General features: G+C 47.6%; 1 protein-coding gene, 1 non-coding gene and 1 pseudogene across 13 annotated transcripts in view; all 3 read left to right on the top strand.

Moving 5' to 3' along the window:
* Positions 1–24,349, top strand: part of PUM1 (pumilio RNA binding family member 1) — an 84,057-nt gene that overhangs the window by 37,851 nt on the left and 21,857 nt on the right. For 6 of the 12 annotated variants that reach the window (XM_054223913.1, XM_054223907.1, XM_054223908.1 and 3 more), the window contains 6 exons: positions 7,571–7,664; positions 8,988–9,104; positions 15,730–15,881; positions 19,403–19,541; positions 21,779–21,922; positions 22,917–23,213. In XM_054223913.1, coding sequence (XP_054079888.1) covers positions 7,571–7,664; positions 8,988–9,104; positions 15,730–15,881; positions 19,403–19,541; positions 21,779–21,922; positions 22,917–23,213 — 943 coding nt within the window. Of the gene's footprint in view, positions 1–7,570; positions 7,665–7,786; positions 7,790–8,987; positions 9,105–15,729; positions 15,882–19,402; positions 19,542–21,778; positions 21,923–22,916; positions 23,214–24,349 lie in introns of all 12 variants that reach the window. The other 6 variants (XM_054223916.1, XM_054223911.1, XM_054223910.1 and 3 more) reach the window with 3 other exon arrangements.
* LOC128918988 (dnaJ homolog subfamily C member 15-like) lies at positions 5,703–7,560 on the top strand (annotated as a pseudogene).
* LOC128919066 (small nucleolar RNA SNORD103/SNORD85) lies at positions 13,363–13,446 on the top strand. The gene has a single exon (XR_008469813.1). It is a non-coding gene; the product is annotated as a small nucleolar RNA SNORD103/SNORD85 (small nucleolar RNA).

The raw sequence follows: 24,349 nt of genomic DNA, 5'->3' as shown, positions 1-24,349 counted from the left end.
CTCTCGGCTTGGGGAGAGGGACGGAGGAATGGTTTCATCCCCTCTGCCATCTATAGAGCGCCGCATGTGTCCTCCCAGCGAGCTCCGTGCAGGAGAGCTACGGACCTGGAATAAGCGCCAGTTGCCAACAGCACTTTTCTGTGTCTTTAGTCATTTTTAACCTTGAGTAAGTTTGCATTGGAGAAGAGCTTTAAATTAGTAAAAACTGCTAAACAAAAAAACCCTACCCTTGAGTCCTCAGAGTGACTTAAAGGCCAAACGGCCGTTGAGCCTGGGTGTTGCGGCCCTGCTTTGGGGTCTGCAGTACCCAGCTGGAGCAGACTGAAGGAATAAGGAGTTTAAACTGGCTCCCTCCTACCTGAGCGTGGGTTAAAACCCGAGGTCGGAGTCCAATACTACAAAACTGTTATCCCAGCCCAGCGGGTTGGTTTGACCTTTTCTCCCACATAAGTGGCCCAAGCTTCTCCTCCCGACCACGGAGCGCAAGTCCTCGCTCTGCTCTTGGCTTCTCCTGAATGCTGGGCCCAGATCCAACCAGCGACTTGTAATCCGCTCCTGCGCCTGCTAGTTTGGGTAACGGTTGTAAACTTTTATTGCCTTCCTTTTGTAACTATAATATCCCACAAAGAAGAATAAAATCCTTTGTTGTAGCTGATTGCAAGAGTGTATAACTAGCCCTGGCTTTCCTGAAATATCGGATCTTTTTTAGCAAAATAGCCTGTTGGCAGGCTGTATTGAGGAGAGACCGTTGCCAAGTTTGTGCTGAAGGCAGAGGGTTATCGTAGTCTAAAAAGCAATGTAAATATCTGTGTTATAGCTTGATCGGTTGTTTTCTCGTATAGCACGTTTGGGAGGTTAATGATGGAAAATTTTTTTTAATGATTAAACTAAATAGCTGTTGTAGAGTTCAAAAAGAAAAAACCAAACCAACACCTAGTTTCAAGTCTTTGTCTTACTCCGGTGCAGGACCTCAAATGCAGGAATTACTTTCAAACAATGAAACTTGTCTTTTTTTTTTTTTTTTTTTTTAAAAAACGGTGTATTAGAGCTAAATAAGTGAGCAGCTTTTTAAAGAATTGTTAGATATGGAAAAATAACTGCAGGAATGCGAAGCCTGCAGTTGGCGTTTTGTCAGTGTTTTCTGTTTAAATTAAGGCTAACTTACAAGTTCAAGTACCTTTTTTTTTTTTTTAATTTCCAGCCTTTAAAAAAATAGGCTTTAAAATTTGGCATGGCTTGCACTTAGCTAGTGGAAATCAAAACTCTCAAAAAGTAAGACCGACCTGGGAAGCGTGCTGATTCCGGAAGGGATTGTGGTACGGCGCTCTGGCTGGCCCAGACAGATCTGGCTCATTTGGGGGTTTTTTCGTGTTATAAAGTGGACGGGTGATATCCACGTAGAGCTGCTGTCACCTCCACGTCATCACGCCTGGAACTTTCGGCTGAGTTTGCCTGTGGAGCTGCGGTTCTCTCTGCGAACTGTGACCTCTGAATTTTGGGGGGAGCTGGGAACGAGCACGTCGGGCTGTTTAACGACGACTGTTATTTTAGTTTCAGCTTTGTTGTGGCAGCTCCTTACACCTCCAGTAAATGCGAACGACAGGCTTGTGTCAGCTGTATTAAAGACAAGAATTCAAAGATTCTCTCTTCTGCCAAATGTGAGCTCTCGGTGCACGTTTGTGTGAAGGCAACGCGCCTTGGCTCCGAGTTGTACCCATTTTTTTAATACATGACATCCAGCGGCCAGTGTTTCTTGGTATTCGCTGTCTGCCAGTTACGGCCTGTATGAAAGAAACCTCTCTTTTGGCGGTATAGTTTTTCTTTCCGTTCAGTTGTCAGGAGGAAATATGTCCTGAATAAAAGGATCTCGTCTGCAAAAGTGTCTTTCTCGGTCCATTGGGAAGCGTCATATACTTTGAAGGGATTACAACCAAGTACAGCTAAAAGCAATATTAAGAAGGGAAGGTCTTAACCACGAGTAATCTGATTAGAGTTGTCAGATGTTTATATTGCAGAGGAAACTGGCTTATAGAAATCTAATCTTGCCATGTTCCCATAACTGTACAGTACAGCCTGCCATGGGCTGCTTCCTTGGAATTCCCTTGATGAACTCCCCCGCATGTTGTAAGTGATACTTCGTTTGTGTACCCGTGTGAGCGGGGGAAATAACTGCGCTTTTGGAAATGGCAGGTGATCCCAACATTGAGAGTTGGGGGGGTTCAGCCTGGAGAAGAGAAGGCTCTGGGGAGACCTTCCAGTCCCTTCCAGTCTCTAAAGGGGCTCCAGGAAAGCTGGGGAGGGACTCTGGATCAGGGAGGGGAGCCATGGGATGAGGGGGAATGGCTTTAAACTGAAAGAGGGGAGATTTAGATGAGATATTGGGAAGAAATTCTTGGCTGTGAGGGCGGTGGACCCCTGTCCCAGGTTGCCCAGAGAAGCTGTGGCTGCCCCATCCCTGGAGGGCTTCAAGGCCAGGTTGGACGGGGCTTGGAGCAACGTGGGCTGGTGGGAGGTGTCCCTGCCCAGGGCAGGGGGTGGCACTGGGTAGGCTTTAAGGTCCCTTCCGACCTGAACCATTCTATGATCCTACTAAACTCCTCTGAAACGACGTCAGGCATTTGGAGGTTTTCACTCTGAATGGGGTTTCTAATCGGCTAAAATGCTCCGTGCGTACAGTCTTACAAATTCTGCCTCACTTTGTAAACGCCAGTTAATACTCCTGTTAGAAGAGTTTTTTTTTTCCTTTTTCCACTTACTGTAGACCACAGTTTAATACTGCTACGTAGTTTAACCTCAGTTTCCTATCCAGTAGGGTTCCAAGTAAAATGATAAAAAGCTGTTATTTGAGTTTTTACTTTTTGCTTTGATTTTTGAATATAGGTCTTTGCTGTCAGCAGATGGAGACAGCGCATAGAGGCTGTAATAACTCTTCCTAAATACGTAGAGTTGATGATTCCCAGAGCTCGTGCGGCGTAGGGGCTTATCTGGCAAAGTAAAACCTGAAATTGCGGTTGTTTTTGTTGGCTCCGTTTCCTTGTGCATGCGACAGGCGGTGGGAAATCTGCAGCTGCAAAAGGTTTTAGCTGTTCACGCTGACTTGCTTCTGGGTAAGTTGTGTGGAGCCCGGCTTTGCAGCCTTGCAGGAACTGCGATTCAGAGCAGGCAGAGGGGAGAGGCCACGGATTTGAGTCACTGCCGAGTGCATGGCGTAGATACTAACATTTATCTGACCTTTTGCTGCAAGGGAAACTCCATAAAGATTCAAGAGCAGGTCCGCTGCAGGAGGAAGGAATCCAGCCTCGTGCTCGCAGCACAGGGGAACGCAGAACGTCTGCACGTGGGTTTGAAGCAGCTGAGGAATATTGTGTGAGGAAGCGAGTGTCACCAAGCTGGAGCTAAGCCTGTAGGTTTCTTTGACTTGAGGATGCGGACATGCTCTGGCAAGCAGCTCTGAAGAAAAGGATCTGGGGGTCTTGGTAGACAGTAAATCATCTGTGAGCAAGCAATGTGCCCTTGTTGCCAAGAAGGCCAACGGAATTCTGGGCTGCGTAGGGAAGAGCGTGGCCAGCAGGTCAAGGAAGGTCATTCTCCCCCTCTGCTCTGCACTGGTGAGGCCACAACTGGAATACTGCGTCCAGCTCTGGGCTCCCCGGTTCGAGAGAGGGAACTGCTGGAGAGAGTCCAGCGTAGGGCAACAACGATGATGGAGGGATTGGAGCATCTCCCTTATGAGGAAAGGCTGAGAGAGCTGGGACTCTTTAGCCTGGAGAAGAGAAGGCCGAGAGGAGACCTTATGAATGTTTACAAGTATCTAAAGGGTGGGTTTAAGGAGGATGGTGCCAGACTCTTTTCAGTGGTTCCCAGTAACAGGACGAGGGGTAACAGGCACAAGCTGGAACATAGGAAGTTCCCATCAAATATGAGAAAAAACTTCTTTACAGTGGGGGTGACAGAGCACTGGAACAGGCTGCCCAGGGAGGGTGTGGAGTCCCCTTCTCTGGAGATTTCCAAGCCCCGCCTGGATGCAGTCCTGAGTGATGTGCTCTGGGCAGTCCTGCTTTAGCAGGAGAGCTGGACTGGATGATCTCTAGAGGTCCCTTCCAGCTCTGAAATTCCGTGATTTTCCTGAGCAGGTGAAAGGACTGCCCAGCCACTCTGTGCCTTATTCCTCCTTCCGTGATATCGGTAGTTTTAGGTAAAGGAGCATCTTTTCCATCTCCTGCTTTGAGTCTTTAGCTGGCAGCAGCCACTTGCAGAGCTTTTGGGATACTCAGGCTTGATTTCAGCAAAAGAGGGATGCGCAAGGCTGGTGTGGGTACTCCGGTGTCTGGCGGTCAGATTTAGCGGTCGTCGGCTGTGCTCGCCCGAGGGGGAGGGAACAAGCAGGCAACAGAATAATCCGACGGCAGCAGGTGAAATATTCGTGCTTGGAGGAGTTGTGGAGTCGCTTTTTTGGGTACTTCTAGTTTAAAAATGGATCGTTGACATGCATTTGGGAGGAGTGGAAATCATCGCGCGTGTAAACTGAGCACAAGGAAAGGTGTTTTCAGAGAAGATAAGTGCTTTTTTTGCCCTTAAGACAGGCAGCTAATAATCCAGCCCTTTCCTCTGCTGTTCACCTTGGTGGAATACACATTAGCAGACTGGAAAAACAGATCCCAGCGATGCAAACAAATATGAAAATTAAAGGTTTTGGTGAAGTGTATGTAGCCAAAGAAAGCTAAAATATTGGATTGCTGAACTCCGTACAAAAGTGGACCAAAAAACCAAGGGTGGCTACCGTCTACACCCCGCAGTGGAGCAGTCTGGGGACGTTTGTGGGGTTTTTTCTGTATCTGCGGATGCCAATCAGTGAAGGAGATGTTGCTGGAGATTCCTGCAGAGCCAGTATCCCTCATTCTGTTCTCTGTAGGTCCCATTTTCCATGATGTCCTTGCTTTTTTAAACGAAAAGATGTCCGTGGAGCATTTGATCCGACTCCTAATGACAGATGGAACCTTAACGAAGATCACGCCCCTTAGAAGCACTCAACTTTGAAGTATTGTTGAACGACAAGCTTAAAAAAAAAAAAAAAAGGAATAAATAAAGACAAGGTGTGTTCTACATAAAGACTGCTAGGAGTGTTTTACGGCCCTCCTGATGTTAGGCTAGGGAAGTAATAAAGTAACTGTGGATTTGATGTGTTTCTCCATAAGCGGCATTACGCTATTCCTTGGATAGATGGAGGGCCCCGGCGCCTTAAGGGGTGAGCAATCTTGGAGGAGAGCAGTTGTGGCTCTGTTTTTGGCACGCAGAAGATCAATTCTGGATCCCCAAAGTACTGAGTTTCCACATCTTACATCTGATACCGATCCCTTACATTTTTTTTTTATTTTTTTTTCTCCTTCTGAACTCGTAAAAAGAGAAGAAAACAGAGGTAGATAATCACCTGTCTTTTTTTTTTTCCTTTCCAGATTTTCTGCCTAAATAGTGTGGTTGCTCATCCTGCTCTCAGGAGAACAAACTCCAATTTTTGCCTATATATAAAAAAAAAAAACCAAACCCACCCTGATTTTCTAAATGATTCCGGGCTTCTTGATGGTTATGTGTTTCTGCCAAAAATTTGGGCAGAATTATTATTGCTGCTGCTGACAGCTTGAAGTAGCTCGCTTGTCTTGTCTGAAAGGAGGGCAGAGATAATAGGTGTGAAAATTGTATAGCATTTAGGCCCTTTTTTTTTTTTTTTTTTTTAACTTTCCAAGTGAGTGGAGAGAGAAAACATTTATCACAGCGGTTTGTGAAGTCGTTCACACCTCAGAAATGATCACTTTTGGAAAGAAAAGCTGGGGGATGAACATTGCTTCCCGATCGTTTCAGAGTGGCTGTTTGGCTGGTGTATCCTTAAATGTTTTAATTGGAACTGAGAGATGGTCTGCTAATGGATTAATTCAGGGAGTGTTTCGTTTAGGTAGAGGCATGGGAAGCTGGGAAAGGAAGTTTTTAGTAAGGACCTGGATGAATTTAAAAAAAAAAACAAAACAAAAAAAAAAACAAACGAAAAAACCCAGAAACAAACCACAACCCAACTGTAAGCAAAAATACTTTAAAGACTAATGTAATCCTCTTTTTTTTTTTCTCTTTTTTCTTATTGAGAATGACTGTTCTCAGTAACATTGCCCGTTGCTCCCTAACTATGATAGCAGTTGGAGTTGGTGTTGTAACTGTTGATTTGCAGGTCGTTACGCGTTCCACCTTTGGAAACCATTGGAGCGGGCCATTACAGGCAGCGTAGAGGGTTTCAACTTCCAGGCTTTCCCCCTTTTACTCCAAAGGGGGATTTGAACAGCAAATGAGTAGACGAGACGCGAGTCTTATTTTAGGTGCAAATCCATTTGCTGGCAAGGCCAAAATCAGAACAGCCCATAGAAGAATCATGATTTTTAAATCACCCCGATAAAGGTGCATCACCTGAATTAGCAACAAAAATAAATGAAGCAAAGGACCTGTTGGAATCCACTGCCAACAACTGGAATCCGAAGCCTTGGGTCCGAAGAGATTCAGCAGATACATTGTGCAACAGCTTTTATATCTACTTGCTCTGCGCAGTTTCTCAACAGTGCATCAGTTGTTCCTGTTTATTGTCGTGGTTAAAAGTTTAAGACTATTTAAAAGCAAAGCGAAGTCCTTTACACTTACCTACAGTTGTGCTCCTGCGGGGAACAGGGAGTTGGACTCGATGCTCCTTATGGATCCCTTCCAATTCCAGATATTCTGTGATTCCATATGCTTTGGGTGACTTAACCAGAAGTCCCTGGGTCTGGTTTCTGCCTGTGGTCACAGAAGAATTTACACCCCTTGGGAGGGTGCGCGCGGGAGATGGAGGGCTGGCGGGTGAAGGGAACGTTTTGTCCAGGGCTTTGTGAGCTCCAGGGGCTGGCATCCCCTCTGGTGGCTCTGAAGCCATCCGAGGTGCACGGTCTCTCCCACACCTCACTCTGCCATCCCATTGCCCTTTCAGGCCATCGGGAGAGTGGGACGGGTTCTCCACTGGTGTGACGGGGATTTCCGTCCCGTGTGTCCTTTCAGGCCATCGGGAGAGTGGGACGGGTTCTCCACTGGTGTGACGGGGATTTCTGTCCCGTGTGCCCTTTCAGGCCATCGGGAGAGTGGGACGGGTTCTCCACTGGTGTGACGGGGATTTCGCTGCACTCGGTGTCGGTCGGGATCTGGAAGCGCTCCTGGGAGCTGGTAGTGATCCCCAGGCTGCAGTTAGGGCTGGTGGGTTTGGGGAGGAGTTGGGGAGAAAATGGCCTTCATGTGTCGTGCAGAGAATAATAGCAGAGAAAACCCTGGCTGTGGTTTAGCTGCACTTCAGAAATAGATATATTATTTTTTTTCTGGTGGATTATCACGGGCAATTGATTTCAAAGGGGTTTGGTTTTTTTCATTTCCTTTTGAAACGTTTCCCTTTGAAGAGGAGTGTCTGTAGTTGTGAAAATAAATCTAGTGTAAAGGAATTGCTTTAAAGGGAAGTAAGAGAGTGCTTTTTGTGTGTGAGTAAAGGACCATTTTTGTGCTTCTGTCCCTTCAGTTGTTCCAAAGACCGAATGCACTCGCTGTTCAACAGCTAACAGCAGCGCAGCAGCAGCAGTACGCCTTGGCAGCCGCCCATCAGCCTCACATAGGTAAGTCTTGCATTTAATACCTTACGTTTTACTGGATTTCTGTTACCCCTCAGAATACAGCGAGAAAACAGCAACGGAAAAGGATCGGTAGGCTTTAGAGAATCCTAAATATGTTTTTGCAGCTGGTAGTCGACACGCAAGCAGAAGTGTATTGTTTGAAGATTTACTTGAAAAATTCTGGAGGTCTCTCTTGCACGCTTTGAAAGCTCTAGAGCGTTCATGTCGGGCAGGAGCGACACTCGTACCCTCGCTGAGAGCGCTGCTCAGTAATGAGAGCGTTTTGAAGTACTCGCTCCGAGTGAGGCATGAATTGGGGTAAGCGGCACAACACACAAAGGGGAAAAATGCACAATTCGATATACACCTGAACGTGCTTCCCGTGGTTCAGCTGCCTGGGGGCTGACTTTAACTTAAAGATGTAATTTATGCAAACGCATGATTCGTATTATTCAAACAAGATAGATTAACTGGGAAGAATGCACTTAATCCTGTGCGTAGAAAAAGAGGAGAACTGGAGAAGGGCCACTCATGGGTGATTGGAGTTAAACTATCTTAGGGTTAAACGTTTCTAGCAAAATAAGCAATTTAAGTGGCGGTTCTTCCTACCTGAAAACCCAGTACAAATGTGTTGGGACTCTCCCAGCTCCCTGCAGCGCACTTGTGTGCTTATTGGAGTTCAGCGAGAGACCTGAATTCAAATTATTTAGCTTTTTACCTTAATCCCCTTCACCTTCACCTCCCCTCCACGCCCCCCTCCCGCCCCCCTGGTAATTTCTCTAATGATTAAACTGTTTCCTTGCAGAGGAAGGGAAATGCCTACACGGCAGTGGTAGTGCCCGGCGATGTTGCCTCTACACTCCTGAGCTCCTTCCAAACTAATTTATTGACGTACTGGTATTGTGTAGTGGGTATGGAACTCAGAAAGTAGGGTAAACTGGTTCTTGATTCACTTGCTGTGGAAAATACAGAATACTCACGCTTAATTAGCTAATGTTAATATCTGTCTGGTGTTGATAGTCACCTAAACAGTAAGGAGGTGTCAGAGATACCTGAGCAAGTATGGGTGTTGTATATAGGCTATTTTACCACTTTAACTTTCCTTATGGGGCACTGCATCCTTGGAATTAGGTTTCTTCTCTGTACATTGTATCCTCTGTTCTATTAAGACTGGGAAATGCAGTGGTCGCTCACTCCCTAAGGACAACAACCTGTAAAAGGCTTGGAAATACTAAAGCAACCCGAGCTTTTTGTGTTCGCCAGCCGAGTAGCCAGAGGTATTTTGGTAGGGGTTTCAGTTCTAGTTAAGTTTGTTTTTACTGACAGGTATGTTTTCAGCAGGTTTAGCTCCTGCTGCCTTTGTCCCCAATCCGTACATCATCAGCGCCGCTCCGCCGGGAACAGATCCCTACGCAGCCGGACTCGCAGCAGCTGCCACGTTAGGTGAGATGCTTCCAGTTGTCCGTGCCTTCCTGACGTGTTCTGTACCAAAACTGCTCCTGAGTCTGTGATTGTGGAAATTAAGTATTAGCACCTTGTAATTTCTGTGGAGAGATAATTATATACCAGTGAGTTGCAACAGAATTTGTCCTGGAAAACCTATTTTCTGTAGATTAAATGTCATAATTCTTGTATAACGCTTGCTATGGGCCCTCTTCCTGTTGAGGGCAACCAACCAGAGCAAACCTGAAATGAAACACTTGCAGACATAAATGTTGCTACGTGTTTGGGGGTTTTTGGTAACTGACAGTAGTGAGAGAAACCTTTGAAAATATACTTATTAAATGCTAGAAAGATGGAGGATGTGTTTTCCTGCCGGGAAAGTTGTACCTCGATGCTGCTTAGCTTTATTTCCTGTAGTGCATCCTGCCAGCAGTATCTTTCCCTTTTACTCGAGTCTTTTAAGAATTTAGGTTCTGTAGGTAAAAACATCCCATATCTGCTGTGAGGCTTATGCTATGGATATGCGGTTTTTCCAGATGGCGAGCAAAGATGGTGGCTCTTGTTCTTTGCGCGAGATCTTTCTCCCAAACGTTCATCTATCGGTTTCCACATTCTTGCCAACTGTCATAGCCAAAACTTGTTGTATCTTGAGATGACAGCTCGGTAAAACAGCTTATCAGACAGTGTGAAGAACACACTGTACGTTGAACTCTTGCTGCGTATGCCGCAAAGTTCTTGCCTAAGCGTTGAGGACAAAGGAAGAACGTACTTTCAGAAGAACAGTTTTATAACCGTGCATTGCTTTCCCTGAGCCACCGGGAGAGGAAGCCTTCTGTGTTTTAAATCAAAACTCCTTAGTTCAGGGTAGTGGGGATTTGAAGTGGAGCCTGCACCCTCTTGCCACACTCCACTTACAACTTCCATACTTCCTGGACATCCCTTGGGATGGCTTCTACCAAACCGAAGCCGGGAACCAGCTGGTTGTACAGGAATAGAGCGCTCTGCCAGAGAGCGTTGTGGTTTGGTACGTGACTCTTCGGCGTGTTTAACAGCTCTTGCATAACCGCTGCTTAGCTTTTAAGCTTCGAGGCCAGTATCAGGTCAAGCTCTGAAATGGGATTTCAGCGACTGTGACCCAGTCGGATGGCGTTTTTAGCGGATCGCATGGAAGTATGTAAAGAATCAAGATTACAATTTGAAGATGGGCTTTGGACTCTTCGGCTGTTGTGAATGTTGCCTGCTGGTTGCATAATAACAATGCAAGATTAAGTTTAGATAACAACATGTTGTTGGCAAACAAATGATGCTGTGATTAAATGGAAGAAAGCCAAGAGCTAGAGTACAAGGATATGTCTAACCGTCCAGGGGTCGATAAACTATCATGTGATGATGAATGCGTGGCGGTGAATGAATGACCTCAACTCTTGGTGGCAAATGTAAGTAGGAAGCTTCAGTCGGGGCTTATCAGCAAAGAGGTGCTAGAACACTGGCAATTCCAGTTCCAGGCAGAAGAGGTGCTTTGTAAACGAATACCACCAAAAGAGGATTCTGGTTGGCCTTTTTGCATCACCTCAGCGCTGCTCAAGCGAGTGCTCATTCTTCAGTAACACACTGCAGTTCAGTGGAGCAGGAGGTCAGCGTCTTGATTTCATCGAAAGACCATGCGTAACCTCTGCCAGATCTCTAGGAAACAGCGAGCGTGTTTGTGACAACTCTTTTTTTTTTTTTTTTTTTGCCCCTTTTTTCTCAGCAGTCTTGAAGCCGCAGCTGCCTGAATATCTGAGTGGGGCCTTAGAAATTTGATCTAGGAAATACCATACCCCAGGTTACCTAAAGCATCTCAAAACTTGACATCAGGATCGCTGCTTGAATAATTTTTAAACTTTGTGACTCTTGAAAGCAAAACAAAAGAATGCGTAATGCGCTGCAATGTAGGTATAGCGTTTCACCGCTGAGAAATATGAGTTTCTTCATCCATCTCGTTGGGCTCTGGATCCTAATTGCTAGAAATGCCAATGTAACAGCCTTCGCTCCTTGTTGATGTTTGGCTTCAGGAAAAGCATCTTTTCTGTGTAGACTCGAGCAGTTTTGAAAGCTTTTTCTCTGCAATGACGGAGTGCAGCACTGGAGGGACGTGGGGCAATTGAGATGTTCAGAGTTAGGTATAAAGTCAGGCGGCCTCCCTCATGCGTATGGGAGTGTTAAACTGCGAGGGCTGGGAGAAGTTTATGAGATGAAAGAAATGAGTTTGGAGTTGTTGGTAGTTTATTGCTCACAGTTACTTTTAAAGCAGAGGGGAAACTTTGGCATGTTTTATGGTGGAGATAATTCTGCCAATTAACATTCTGCCTTTATGGCAGCTTTTTCATGATTTTAAGACTGTCAGCCCTGTGATAATACTCTTTTCTTCCCAACAATAGTAGCATTTTAAAGAACAAATTTGAATGCAGAGGGAAGGGCTTCCTAGACTCAAGAAAGAAATCACTTGTGAGTTTAAACCGTGGGGAAGATACTGCTGTCTTTAAAACGCGTTGTGCAATTGCCTTCTATCATTTGAGAAGGATGTCACTCAAGAAAAAGAAATCTTGCCTTTTGTAAGACAAGCTGGGGAATGTTGATTCCCTCGGAGGTGGTGTGTTACAGGTAGAAAAGTGTTTCTGTTCTTTGTAGAGAAGTGGATGCTGGAATGATCTGCATACGGGAAAAACCACGGTGTTCCGAGACTGGAGGTGGGTCGGTTTGGATGTGTCTGCGCTGGGCTGCTCCAGCCTGGCTTTCTGAGACGCTTCAGTCACTTGGTGCTGAGCTATGTCCCGGGTATGGATGCCTGCATGTACCGCCCAGGACCACGGGCTGGGGGACCACCTTGCCATGACAGGCCAGAGGGACGGGATGTCATCCAGAGGGACCTGGACGAGCTAGAGAGGTGGGCCCGAGCAAACCTCATGAAGTTCAACAAGGCCAAGTGCAAGGTCCTACCCTTGGGTCGGGACAATCCTCATTATCAATACAGGCCGGGGGATGAGGTGATAGAGAGCAGCCCTGCGGAAAAGGACTTGGGGTGGATGAAAAGCTGGACATGACCCGACAATGTGCGCTTGCAGCCCAGGAGGCCAATGGCATCCTCGGCTGCATCAAAAGAACTGTGGCCAGCAGATCCAGAGAGGTGATTCTCCCCCTCTGCTCTGTTCTGGTGAGACCCCATCTTGGAGGACTGCGTCCAGCTCTGGAGCCCTCAGCACAAGAAGGACGTGGACCTGTTGGAGCGGGGACAGAGGAGGCCACGAAGATGAACTGAGGGCTGGAGCCCCTCTGCTGTGAGGACAGGCTGAGAGAGCTGGGGGGGTTCAGCCTGGAGAAGAGAAGGCTCCGGGGAGACCTTCGCGCCCCTTCCAGTCCCTGAAGGGGCTCCAGGAAAGCTGGGGAGGGGCTGTTTGCAAGGGCATGGAGCGACAGGACGAGGGGCAATGATTTAAACTAGAGCAGGGCAGGGTTAGATCAGACATCAGGAAGAAGTTCTTTCCACTGAGGGTGGTGAGACACTGGCCCAGGTTGCCCAGAGAGGGGGTGGAGGCCCCATCCCTGGAGACATTCAAGGCCAGGCTGGATGAGGCTCTGAGCAACCTGATCTAGTTACAGATGTCCCTGCTGACTGCAGGGGGTTGGACGAGATGGCCTTTAGAGGTCCCTGCCAACCCAACGCAGTCTATGATTCTGTGATTCTATGCAAAGGTGCCATCCCCCCCCCCAGGATCTGTGCCGCCCGGGCGCTGCCTGCCAGGTTTTCCTGGGGCTGCCCACAGCCCTGCCAGTTCGGCTCTTCTACCCCAGTCCTTCCAAAGACACCACTTCATGGATACCTGCGGTCGCCGTACCAGGAATCGTGAAGTGATCAGCTCAACAAATCACTAGTAATTGATAAAGTTGCTACTTGCAGCTTTCCTTAAGCCGGTGGTTGCTGAGTCCTCGTCCTTGGCCGAGAGCAGGTATGGCTTCGGCGTACAGAGATCTGAGTGTGAAGGCTGAGATGAAAAGCAAAAATGTTGTGATGAACACTTACAGTTGGTTTTGCTAATGTTTCTTGAAAGGAATATTTCTGGGCGTCCGTGGCCAATGTGTGAGACGTAGTAGTGGGAATATTTGATTTCAAAGGCACTAGAATGGCTTCTATTTTCTTGTGTATGCGTATCTTTAATAAGTGTAAAAGCAGGTGCAAATATTTCCTGCAGTAAAGAAACACTCTACGTGTTTTTGTAAGTCTGGCAATGATGACACGCTTGCCCTCACTGAGAACAGTGTTCAATAATGAGCCTCACCATGCGCTCAAATGAGCTGAGCCAGACTTGCAGCTCTTTTAAGCCCAGCTGCTTGCAAACTTCAAAGACTTTGTGCCTCTTCTTCTTTTAAACACCTAAGGCTATTGCAGATCTGATGAGCAACCTCTAACTAGGAAAAAAACTCCATCTAGACTGTGCTTGCTTGATAATTAGAACCGAGATTAAAATAACCCAGAGAGATGCCCACATTTTGCCCAGATAAAGGGTATTGCGGCGACTTCCCAGTAGCCTGTGGGCAAACACAGGCTAATTCCTTGCATAAAACGGAGCAGTTGCAACTGTTTTCCCGTTGAGCGAGGAAGCACCCGAGCAGTCGCCGTCCGATCTGCATCGACTGAATATAAACAGGTTATAGTCCACTGATCAGCTGCGTCTGCGCTGGTGAAGGTAGGCGGTACCATTGTGGGACTCATTCATTTTCTGCAGGTTTGTTTTTTGTTTTGTTTTGTTTTTTTAATTTTAGCTGCCACTGCTCAGGTCAGAAGGTAAGAAAGAAGCGGTTGCTGCTCCAAGGCAAATCTGAGGAAGGCAGACAAGTCACCTTCTCAGGCTGACGGGACACAGTACATCCAGCAAGGGTGGATTTGGTGGCAGAGCTTTAGGGACGTACACAAATCTGAGCGTTTCACACACATTGCTGAAGCGCCTGGCATTAGACAACGGGCTGCTTTAACATCTCCCTGCGGTACGCGGGGCTGGGCACGCGTGTTAATGATGCCACAAACCCCTAAATTTGGGGAAAGTACAGTGGTTGGAAACAAAATAATAAAGGAGAGTAACCGCTACGCTTTTGAAATACGAATTTAATATTTGCGATTAAAGATGAAATGGGTGTCTTGAAGCCTTGCTGCATCCCGCCAGTGGGCAGCAGTGATTGCAGGAGCAGGAGCTGATCCAGACTGGTGCGCAGCGGGTCGCTTCTGCATTGTGTAGTAGTTCATTTGAGACAAACACGTGTTACTGTACCAAAAAAAAAAACAAAACCAAAAGAAAAAAGTGCTTCCTGGATTTTTCCCTTTCTGTCATACCCACGCTTACACTCAGCAGTGTCTTTTTGCATCTCCCTTTTTGCTGTCATCCCTTATATTTTGGGAATAGTTTTTAAGTCTCTCGGGGCGAATGCTTATAGTCTTTATATGCGTTACAGTAAAGACCCTGCAAGGAGAACAAGTGTAAGACATGACTAACAGCAAGACTAAAATGACTTGGTTAGAACTCAAATGCTAACGATCTCCCTTAAAATAGGAGCTATTTTTACTCCATGTAAGTGTGTGGTTCAAATTCTCCAGACTTGTTTATTCCGCAGCGTCAAATACGACTTGTGGCACTCTACCTTAAAAAGCCTAGTGTGCCCGGAGTCACTCCCGCTGGGGGGAAGGAACCCGTGGGATAAGTGATGTATTTGAAAAGCAAAGGAAATGCTTCTACTTTTCTGCTGACCTTTCCAAAAGATATACAACAGACATATTAAAAATGTTATTGAATTTGCACACGTGTTATTTGGTGGGAGGGACTCCAGCGCAGAGCGCTCGCCGCTTCCTCGGCGTTGTCCCAGCTCGAATTACTTAAGGATATAGGCTGCCATTCTGCTATCGCCAAATTAGGTGTGCGGTGTCCCGAGGCTTGATAAAACACAATGAATCTTCAAAAATTCCGCTTTTTCTGGTGCTCTCCGAGATTATTATTTATTTTTTTTAAGCCTCTGAAGTTGGAGGAGGAAAGGGGGATGTGGAAAGATAGAGAATCTCCTTTATGGTCGTTTGCAAATGCGAAATAGGATTGAGTGGCTGGAAAAATGACATTTTAAACACTCGAGCATTGATGCTATCCAGATGCAAAGAGGTTTTATTTTTTTTTAATTTATTGGGGGGCTAAATAATAGATACTATTGAACTGTGAATGTCAGCTGAGATTAGAAGAGACTTGTATATCTGTACTTAAAGAAGTTTCCTTCTCTTTTGGTTAGAGGTAAAGTTTTGCTCCTTCACTGTAAAATTAGGGCACATCAGTAAAAGCAAAGAATTTCAGCAGGATCGCTGGTAGCAGGACTTGACCTCATCCAATAAGGTAAAGCAAGTCAAGACGAAATTTCAGGCCTGACTTCTAAGCTTTTTAAAAATGAATAACACAAATGCCAGAATCCCTCTGTAATTTGCAAAGGATTGAAAGCAGATCACCTTGAAATAGGATTTGTGAAACCAGATGCGATAAGCAGGTATTTTTGGCGGTGGTTTGCTGTGTAAGGCTTGACGCGCTTCGGAAGCTCACCGGTTCCCTTCCCCTTGTAGGTCCGGCGGTTGTTCCTCACCAGTACTATGGAGTTACGCCCTGGGGAGTTTATCCTGCCAGTCTCTTCCAGCAGCAAGCTGCCGCGGCTGCCGCTGCCACGAACTCGGCAAATCAGCAGACCACCCAGCAAACCCAGCAGGGCCAGCAACAGGTAAGGGCTGGGATGCTTTCCACGTCGAGTCATTTACAGGGAACACAGCAGCTTTGAAGAATCCCGATTTTTTTTTTTTTTTTAATTTTATTTTTATTTTTTTTTTCAATGACCGCTGCCAACACTCAGAGCCCTTGACCTCTCTTAAAAATAGGAGGAGAAACATCTGTATGTTCTGTTATGTCATTTAAGCGTCACGCACGTGGAGGATAGCGCACATGCACTCGTGGTGGTGAATTATTGCCTGTTAATGCTTTGCAAAACGAATAATCTCGTCAGTTTTGTGAACACCGCTGAGCGATGCCGTAGCAAACTGGTGTGCAAGTGGAAATCATCGTCTTGCGCTCTGTTCTCATGCCCGTCGCTGCAGCTTGAAGGCCACGGCAACGATGAAGACCCGTGTCAAGTACTAAATGTTAATAAGCGTGTTCTCTTATACCGCAGTCCAGTAGAGGACGCTTTTTTGACAACGACTAGCTTTAAAAGGGTCAAAATAACGGCGGAGTGAATTGGTTTGGAATCCATGTGAGGAGTTGAAGACAAAAGATGAGTTGCAAAAAGAAAATGCTGAATTTGCTATATTTACAAGGCAAACTGTGCAGCTGTTTTGCTTTAGTCTGCACAAAAATTTGGAGACTTTGACACCTAAAAAGACAAAATTGATGAAGTTAGTGAAGGTTTTTCCATATGATCGGCTGTTACCCCTTTAAGTGTGTTAGAGATGAACATTGAGATGGGCAGCTGTTGTTTGAATGGTATTTGCTTTTTTTAAAAAAAACAGTGAAGAGTTCACACTGGGAGCTGATAAGGGGAACTTTTTCCTTACTTCTGTTCTAAAGGGTGTGTGTTTGATGGCTCCGCACCATCCACCTCTTCTGCCTTAATCCCCGGGCAGTGACGGCAGATTGCGTTCTGTAGCCTGGGCTTTTTTCTTCTGTTGAAAATTGTTACGCAGCTTTGTGATGAATCACTCTGTAATTTCTCGTCGAGGTTTGTGGGGTTTTGGTTTTTTTCCCCCCCTATGCTTGGAATTTAACTAAAGCATTTTAAAGGTCTGGTATTTAATAATAGTTGTACCTCTGATGCAGATGACACAAATGTGAATCAAGCAGAAGGTGGAAACTGAGAGACTGGTACGAGAATTAAGAGAGAGTAATGATTTTCTTCCTCAACTGTCGCAAAAAGCCATCTTTAAACGTTTTACAGACTTGTATGGGAGTGCAAATTGTTGGCCTGCTATTTAAATCAACTTTGAAAAAAAGAAAATAATCCAAACTTTCAGACTAAACTGGCGGTTGCTAAACCTGTGTAATGAAGTTAAATGCTGGGAGGATGAGCGGCGTCCCGCCATCCTTGTTTTGGTTCTTGTTCTCCTTGGCCAGGCGGTTGGATACGCTCCGCTTTTCTCCCTCCCCACCCCAGCAGGGCCCGTAGGACAGGTGTCGGGAAGCGGCCTCGGGCTCTTGTTAGCCGGCCGGCTCTCCGACATGGCCCTGGCTGGTTTGGCTGCTGCTTGGTCCTCGCCTGACCTTGGCTTTATACAGTTTTATCGGTCTCTGTCCCATGGTAATTCCTGCTTGGGAACAAAATGGCTTTGTTATCCTCCCGAAAAGTGAGGTGGCTCCTTTTTCATAGTAAAACGAAACCTTCCTTTCTGGTCCTCGTGTGTTTTGAGACAGCAATTAGAGTAGATAGCGATTGGCAGCTGAATTTATTAGCTTCGGCTTTAAAAACTAGAGCAAAAACCATGTTTGGTGATATTGTAAGGCCTTTTCAGGGTATAAAAGCAGTGAATTTTCACGCCAGCGATTCTGGAGCAGCGATCGGGAGGAGAGCACTTTGCTCCTGATGAAGTTAATGATCAAACCTCTGCAGCTGGCGGGTCGCGGGCGAGAGGGCGTTGGGCAGAGCCTCCCGCACGGACCCCGGCGCAGGTACAGCGGCACGGAGAGGGTGTAAAAGCCATTTACGCTGTGGCATTCAGACCGGGAGCCTTTCCCCGTACGGGAGGTGTGTGCTAAAAGAGCTGCTGCAAAAGCTTAGGCTATTAAAATAAAAACTACCGATCATCAGTAGCCTCTGTGATATTTTTCATTACTTTTATAGCCATGAAGCAGGCGTGCGTGGGGATGGCGGGTATTGTTGGGAATGCAAACCTGCCAGCCGTAAGAGGATACAGTGTGTATTTTTTTGGATGAAATTTGTCTAAGAAGTGCTGAGGCGAATGTTTTTAGAAACCCGGAGCGATGATTATGGACAGTTGATTTGTGATGCCTAAGACATCTTAATAGCGGATTTATAAAAAAAATGCCAAGATTTCGCTTCCTGCAGCCTGCCATCCATGGCGCGTGTTCCGTGCGGTGCCCTTGCACAGCGCCTGCTTTTCAAGCAGCTGCAACTTATGAGACTCCCGAGGCTGAAGAGTTTCGTGTTCAGGCTTCCCCAGCGATGGCAAATTGGGATAAACATCGAAATCCGTTAACTCCAGTATCCTCTCCCAGTCTCTCAGTGCGCAAAGTCATTTTTTCCTTTTAATAACTTTACCGGGTGACACAGCCGGTGTTAATTTTTGCAGTCAGTCACGCTGAGTGCCAAAGGATGGCTTTTTTAATAAGCTGACCTCGCTGGTGGGTGCAGGCTCTTGCATCACCACGTTGAGTAAAAAAAGGCTTTTGCAAACAAAGCCCGTCGCAGGTAATTACAGGAAAGGTCAGTTTGCCATCTTCCCTTTGGAGAGCAACGTGTGCTTCAACCACAAGAGCTACGTATAAAAGACGATGTGTGATCTTTGGTCATTATTTCCAGTGAGTAAGTGTCATGCCGTGTCACTGGGCTGCTGTTTTCTACGGGGGCTGGAAGCTTGGAAAAACCCATGTCAACCTTGTGTCATCGGCCCCCAGCCCCCGAGTCAGGCTTTTTAAGGTTTCCGCTCAAGTGGGCTTTCGGCAGTGCTGCTGCGGCAGAGACCAAATGTCATCTGGGACGGGGCAGATGGCTGCAAGCACTTCTGACAAAAGATGAGGATTGAAGGTAGATCAAGAAACGAAAGAGGTCAGATGATGAAGCGCTTCCAGATCATGCTCAGTAAACCTGGGAGGGGACGTCTTATTTAAATTCTTGGCTGTGAGGGTGGTGAGCCCCTGGCCCAGGTTGCCCAGAGAAGCTGTGGCTGCCCCATCCCTGGAGGGGTTCAAGGCCAGGTTGGACGGGGCTTGGAGCAACCTGGGCTGGTGGGAGGTGTCCCTGCCCAGGGCAGGGGGTTGGAACTAGATGATCTTTAAGGTCCCTTCCAACCCGAACCATTCTGTGATTCTATAAATTGGGTCTTCTGCGCTTCCCAGGTGTGAGGGCTTGTGTTGGCGACGGCAGCTCTGTCCCCAGGGAAGGGGAGGGGTTGTCCCACGCGAGTTGTGCAAGAACTCGCCGTTCGATGGCTGCGGCTGCTCCTGCAAGTGTCTGATGGTTGCGCCTTACTTCCAGGTCCCAAAATAAACAGATGGCTGTTCCTCTGTCTTCTCCAGGTTCTACGCGGAGGAGCCAGTCAGCGTCCTTTGACCCCAAACCAGAACCAGCAGGGACAGCAGACTGATCCGCTGGTGGCTGCTGCGGCCGTCAATTCCGCCCTGGCCTTTGGGCAGGGGCTGGCAGCAGGGATGCCAGGTAGGGCTCTGAGGGAGCTGCACCTTCCGCGGTGTCCCGGGAGATCGAAGAAAATTACATATCTTGTGTCTGTGCGCGGTGTCGCATTTGCCTGGCATTCAGCAGTGTTTTGCGTTTATTGTTTTTCAGTTCTAATCTGCGCGTGTAGAAGGCATTTTGGAGAGGCTGTTAGATGTGAACCTCGCTACCTGTGCAGCATTTCAGCTAAATTAGAGTTTAGATCCCTGTGCCACAGGTGAAAACAAACGTTACAGGCTGTATTGCTCTACGGGTGCGTTAGTTGCTTGCGTACTCCAAAGAATTGGTGGCTCCTCTTGGAAGCTGCTTTCACATTTCCCCGTGGATCATGCTAGCTTACGGGGTCTTTACTTTGAAACCTCAGAGATGTCCGAGTCCCGTTCATTAGCCCTGTCTCTCCATCCCTGCCAGGTGCTTGACTTTAACGGGATACGGGCTAAGGACTTCCCCTTCATAATATCCTCCAAGCAAATACTAGCGGCTTAGAAACAAGAAAAGGAAACAGAAAAAAGGAAGCAGGATTTTATTGTAATTTATAATTCTCCAAGAGAGGAGCTACCGTATGAATTTGAGCTCTGGTCCGTGAGGCTGTGTGGGACAAATGCTTTTGACACTCAGTTGTACAGAATATTATTGTAATGGCAAAGGGCAAACGGAACAATTTTTTTGAATAATGTGCAGGTATGTCCCACTGGTCAAATGTGAGAGAACGGGATTATTTTGAGGTCAGGTCTCCTCGCTGGAAGTGTCATATGGTGGTTACAGAGGTGGTTTTTTTTTTTTTGTGGTTCAAGAGGAATGTTGCTATATTAAGTTACAAAGCTAAATGTACCGTGCACGTTTCCAAGCAATCTGCAGATTTCCTTAAATCTGCTTTATTGGGGGGCTTGGGGGTTATATTTGCAAAGCCAATATTCACGGAGAACATTCTCTTTGTGACCCCACCATGGAGAATCACTCACTTTTTTCCTGAAAGTCTTATTTGAGTGTAGAATTCCATAGCAAGGAACCTAAAGAGCTATATACTGATGACACATATGACACATCGGCTATATTTGCTGATGAGACAAAGCTGGGGGGGTGGCTGACACACAGGAAGGCTATGCCACCATACAGAGAGACCTGGACAGGTTGGAGATTTGGGCAGAGCAGAACCTTATGAAATTCAACAAGGGCAAGCGTAGGGTGCTGCACCTGGGGAGGAATAACCCCCTGCACCAGGACACGTTGGGGGTGACCTGCTGGAGAGCAGCGCTGTGGAAAGAGACCTGGGAGTCCTGGTGGACAACAGGGTGACCATGAGCCAGTGATGGGCCCTTGTGGCCAAGAAGGCCAATGGCATCCTGGGGTGCATCAAGAAGAGTGTGGCCAGCAGGTGGAGGGAGGTCATCCTCCCCCTCTGCTCTGCCCTGGGGAGGCCACAGCTGGAGTGCTGGGTCCAGTTCTGGGCTCCCCGGGTCACGAAGGACAGGGAACTGCTGGAGAGGGGACAGCAAAGGGCTACCAAGATGCTGAGGGGACTGGAACATCTCTCTTAGGAAGAAAGGCTGAGGGATTTGGGTCTCTTCAGTCTGGAAGAAAGACGACTGAGGGGGGATCTCATCAATGCTTCTAAATACTGACAGGGTGGGTGTCAGGAGGATGGGGCCAGGCTCTTCTCAGTGGTGCCCAGGGACAGGACAAGAGGTAATGGGCACAAACTGGAACATGGGAAGTTCCACCTCAACATGAGGAGGACCTTCTTTGCTGTGAGGGTGGCAGAGGCTGGGCACAGGCTGCCCAGAGAGGTGGGGGAGTCTCCGTCTCTGGAGACATTCCAACCCCGCCTGGAGGCGTTCCTGTGCCACCTGCTGTGGGTGACCCTGCTCTGGCAGGGGGTTGGACGGGATGATCTCCAGAGGGCCCTTCCAACCCTATGATTCTATGAATTTACACAGAGGGCAATGCTAGTAGAGTAGGTTGGGGGGGGAAAAAGGCTTCTCTACCTGAAGTCTTAGCTCGTATCAAGCTGTAGACTGTTAATATGGATTTTTTTTTTTTTTTTTTTTTTTTTTTTGCTTCAGGAGAAGCAGAGCTGCTGTTGCCTTTTCTTTTTCCATTCAGATTTTCCTTTAAAAATCTTATTAAAAAAAAAAATTCTACTCACATGAAGACGACTGATGTACCGTGCGTTGCGTTGGTTGTTACCTTAACTGTGCTCCCGTCATCTGCCTCTCCAGGTTACCCAGTGCTGGCTCCTGCTGCTTACTACGACCAAACCGGTGCTCTCGTGGTGAACGCGGGGGCCAGGAACGGCCTGGGGGCCCCCGTCCGCCTGGTAGCCCCCGCTCCCGTCATCATCAGCTCCTCGGCGGCGCAAGCAGGTGAGTCCTGGTCCCGTCAAGTGAAAACTCTGCTCCATCCCTGGCGGAGGGGGGAGCTGGAATGCTTTGGGCTCTGCTGGCGATGATGACACCCTTGCCCTCACCGAGATCCCTGGCGGGGATCGGTGTTGAGAGCATCCTCTGTGCTCACTGTGGGCTGAGCCTCCAGAAATACCCTCAGAGAGGCAGCGTCGCGTAAACTTTATTATTTTGCAAAATTTCATGACAGTTATTTAAACGTGTCAGCTGGCATCTAGTTTCCCACGTGATAAAGAGTTTTAGCCTGTGTAGAACTCCCAAATGATCACCTTGCGTAAAATGTTACGTGCCTGGCCTTTGCCATGAGTTTTTTGGGGTTTTATTAGGGTTCAAGTCCAAGGCTTGAAAATGATTATTTTTTTTTTCCCCTTTTTTTTTCCCCAGCCGGAATCTGTGCGTGTAAGCGGTCTTTGCCAGTGTTAGCAATAGATTATGAAATAGGCCTTTTAATTGTTTCCTTGTATTTCTTGTTTATTTTGCTTTTTCTTTTGCTCTGAAACTGGCTGAAAAACAAAAGTACTCGGTTTTGATGTTGTAGCACCGCAGGATTGTGTTTCGTGGGCTAAAGGACAATTTTGCTTCTTTCAAAACTTGTGTTTCTTAATTGGATGTTGCTAAGTGTGTGGCTGTATTGATTTGAATCTTAGATCTTAGGAGAAAGGGAACATTTTTGTGTGTTTGATCTATGTAGCTCTAATAACACAAGCAGCAGTGATAATAACAAGGCGTTGTTGGTATTCGGTGGCTCTGCGCAAGACTTGCGGAGCTCAGATATAAACTAAAGAGACTTTATACCGAGCTTGATGCGAAAGGGAGTTGTTTTTTTTTTATCCTGAGAGGAGAGAAAAAAATGTAGAGTAAATAAAAGGAACCTGCTAAGTTTTAACGTCCAAAACTGTTATGAAAATGGATTTTTTTCAGTCTATACTTCCAATTATTTTTTTTTTTTCTCCAGCGGTTGCAGCGGCTGCAGCTTCGGCCAACGGTGCCGCGGGCGGCCTGGCAGGAACGACAAACGGACCATTTCGCCCTCTAGGAACTCAGCAGCCCCAACCCCAGCCCCAGCAGCAGCCCACCAACAACCTGGCATCCAGCTCGTTCTACGGCAACAACTCTCTCAGCAGCAATTCCCAGAGCAGCTCACTCTTTTCTCAGGGCTCTGCCCAGCCTGCCAACACTTCCCTGGGATTCGGAAGCAGCAGCTCTCTCGGTGCCACGCTGGGCTCTGCGCTGGGAGGATTTGGGACAGCAGGTAAGAACAGCAGCTTCTTCGTGGGGGAAAAGAGAGAATCACAGAATGGTTTGGGTTGGAAGGAACCTTAAAGATCACCCAGTGCCACCCCCTGCCCTGGGCAGGGACACCTCCCACCAGCCCACGTTGCTCCAAGCCCCGTCCAACCTGGCCTTGAACCCCTCCAGGGATGGGGCAGCCACAGCTTCTCTGGGCCACCTGGGCCAGGGGCTCACCACCCTCACAGCAAAGAATTTCTTCCCCAGATCTCATCTAAATCTCCCCTCTTCCAGTATAAAACCGTTCCCCCTCGTCCCATGGCTCCCCTCCCTGCTCCAGAGTCCCTCCCCAGCTTTCCTGGAGCCCCTTTAGGGACTGGAAGGGGCTGGAAGGTCTCCCCAGAGCCTTCTCTTCTCCAGGCTGAACCCCCCCAGCTCTCTCAGCCTGTCCCCACAGCAGAGGGGCTCCAGCCCTCCCAGCATCTCCGGGGCCTCCTCTGGCCCCGCTCCAACAGCTCCGTGTCCTTCTGCTGTTGGTGCCCCAGCGCTGGAGGCAGCACTGCAGGGGGGTCAGAATCATATGGAAGGGCCCTTTAAAGGTCTAGTCCAACCCCCCAGACCTCCAACTCTGGTCTCCCCTGAGCAGAGGGGCAGAATCCCCCCCTCGCCCTGCTGCCCACGCCGCTGGGGACGCAGCCCAGGCTGCAGGGGGTTTCTGGGCTGCCAGCGCACGTTGTTGGGTCGTGTGAAGCTTCTCACCCACCAGCACCCCCAAGTCTGCTGCTCTCCAGCCATTTTCCGCCCAGCCTGGATCTGTGCGTGGGATTGCCCTGACCCACCTGCAGGACCTTGCTCTGGGAGCAGATGGCTCCCAATGCAGTTCATGGGCTTGTGAGCCGCCGGAGCTGGCGCTGGGACAGGGAGCTCCAGGGGGCTCCTCTTCATCCCGCCGAGGCTCCATGGAAGTTTGCCTTTAGAGACTGCTTTGCCTTTCAAAACCTGCAGTGCTTTCTGGTGAAAATTCTCGTAGTAGATGATATATTAGAAGTAGCAAAGTCATTGATTTATGTTGTTACACACATTATCAGTCGTCCCCTTGTTGCTACAGGTTGTGTTTTTAAACAGCTTTGAATTTCCCTGCCTTTACCCGCGTGTGCT

This window comes from Rissa tridactyla, chromosome 18 (genome assembly GCF_028500815.1).
Source record: "Rissa tridactyla isolate bRisTri1 chromosome 18, bRisTri1.patW.cur.20221130, whole genome shotgun sequence".
Lineage (NCBI taxonomy): Eukaryota > Metazoa > Chordata > Aves > Charadriiformes > Laridae > Rissa > Rissa tridactyla.
This window is presented reverse-complemented; position numbering and strand designations above follow the sequence as displayed.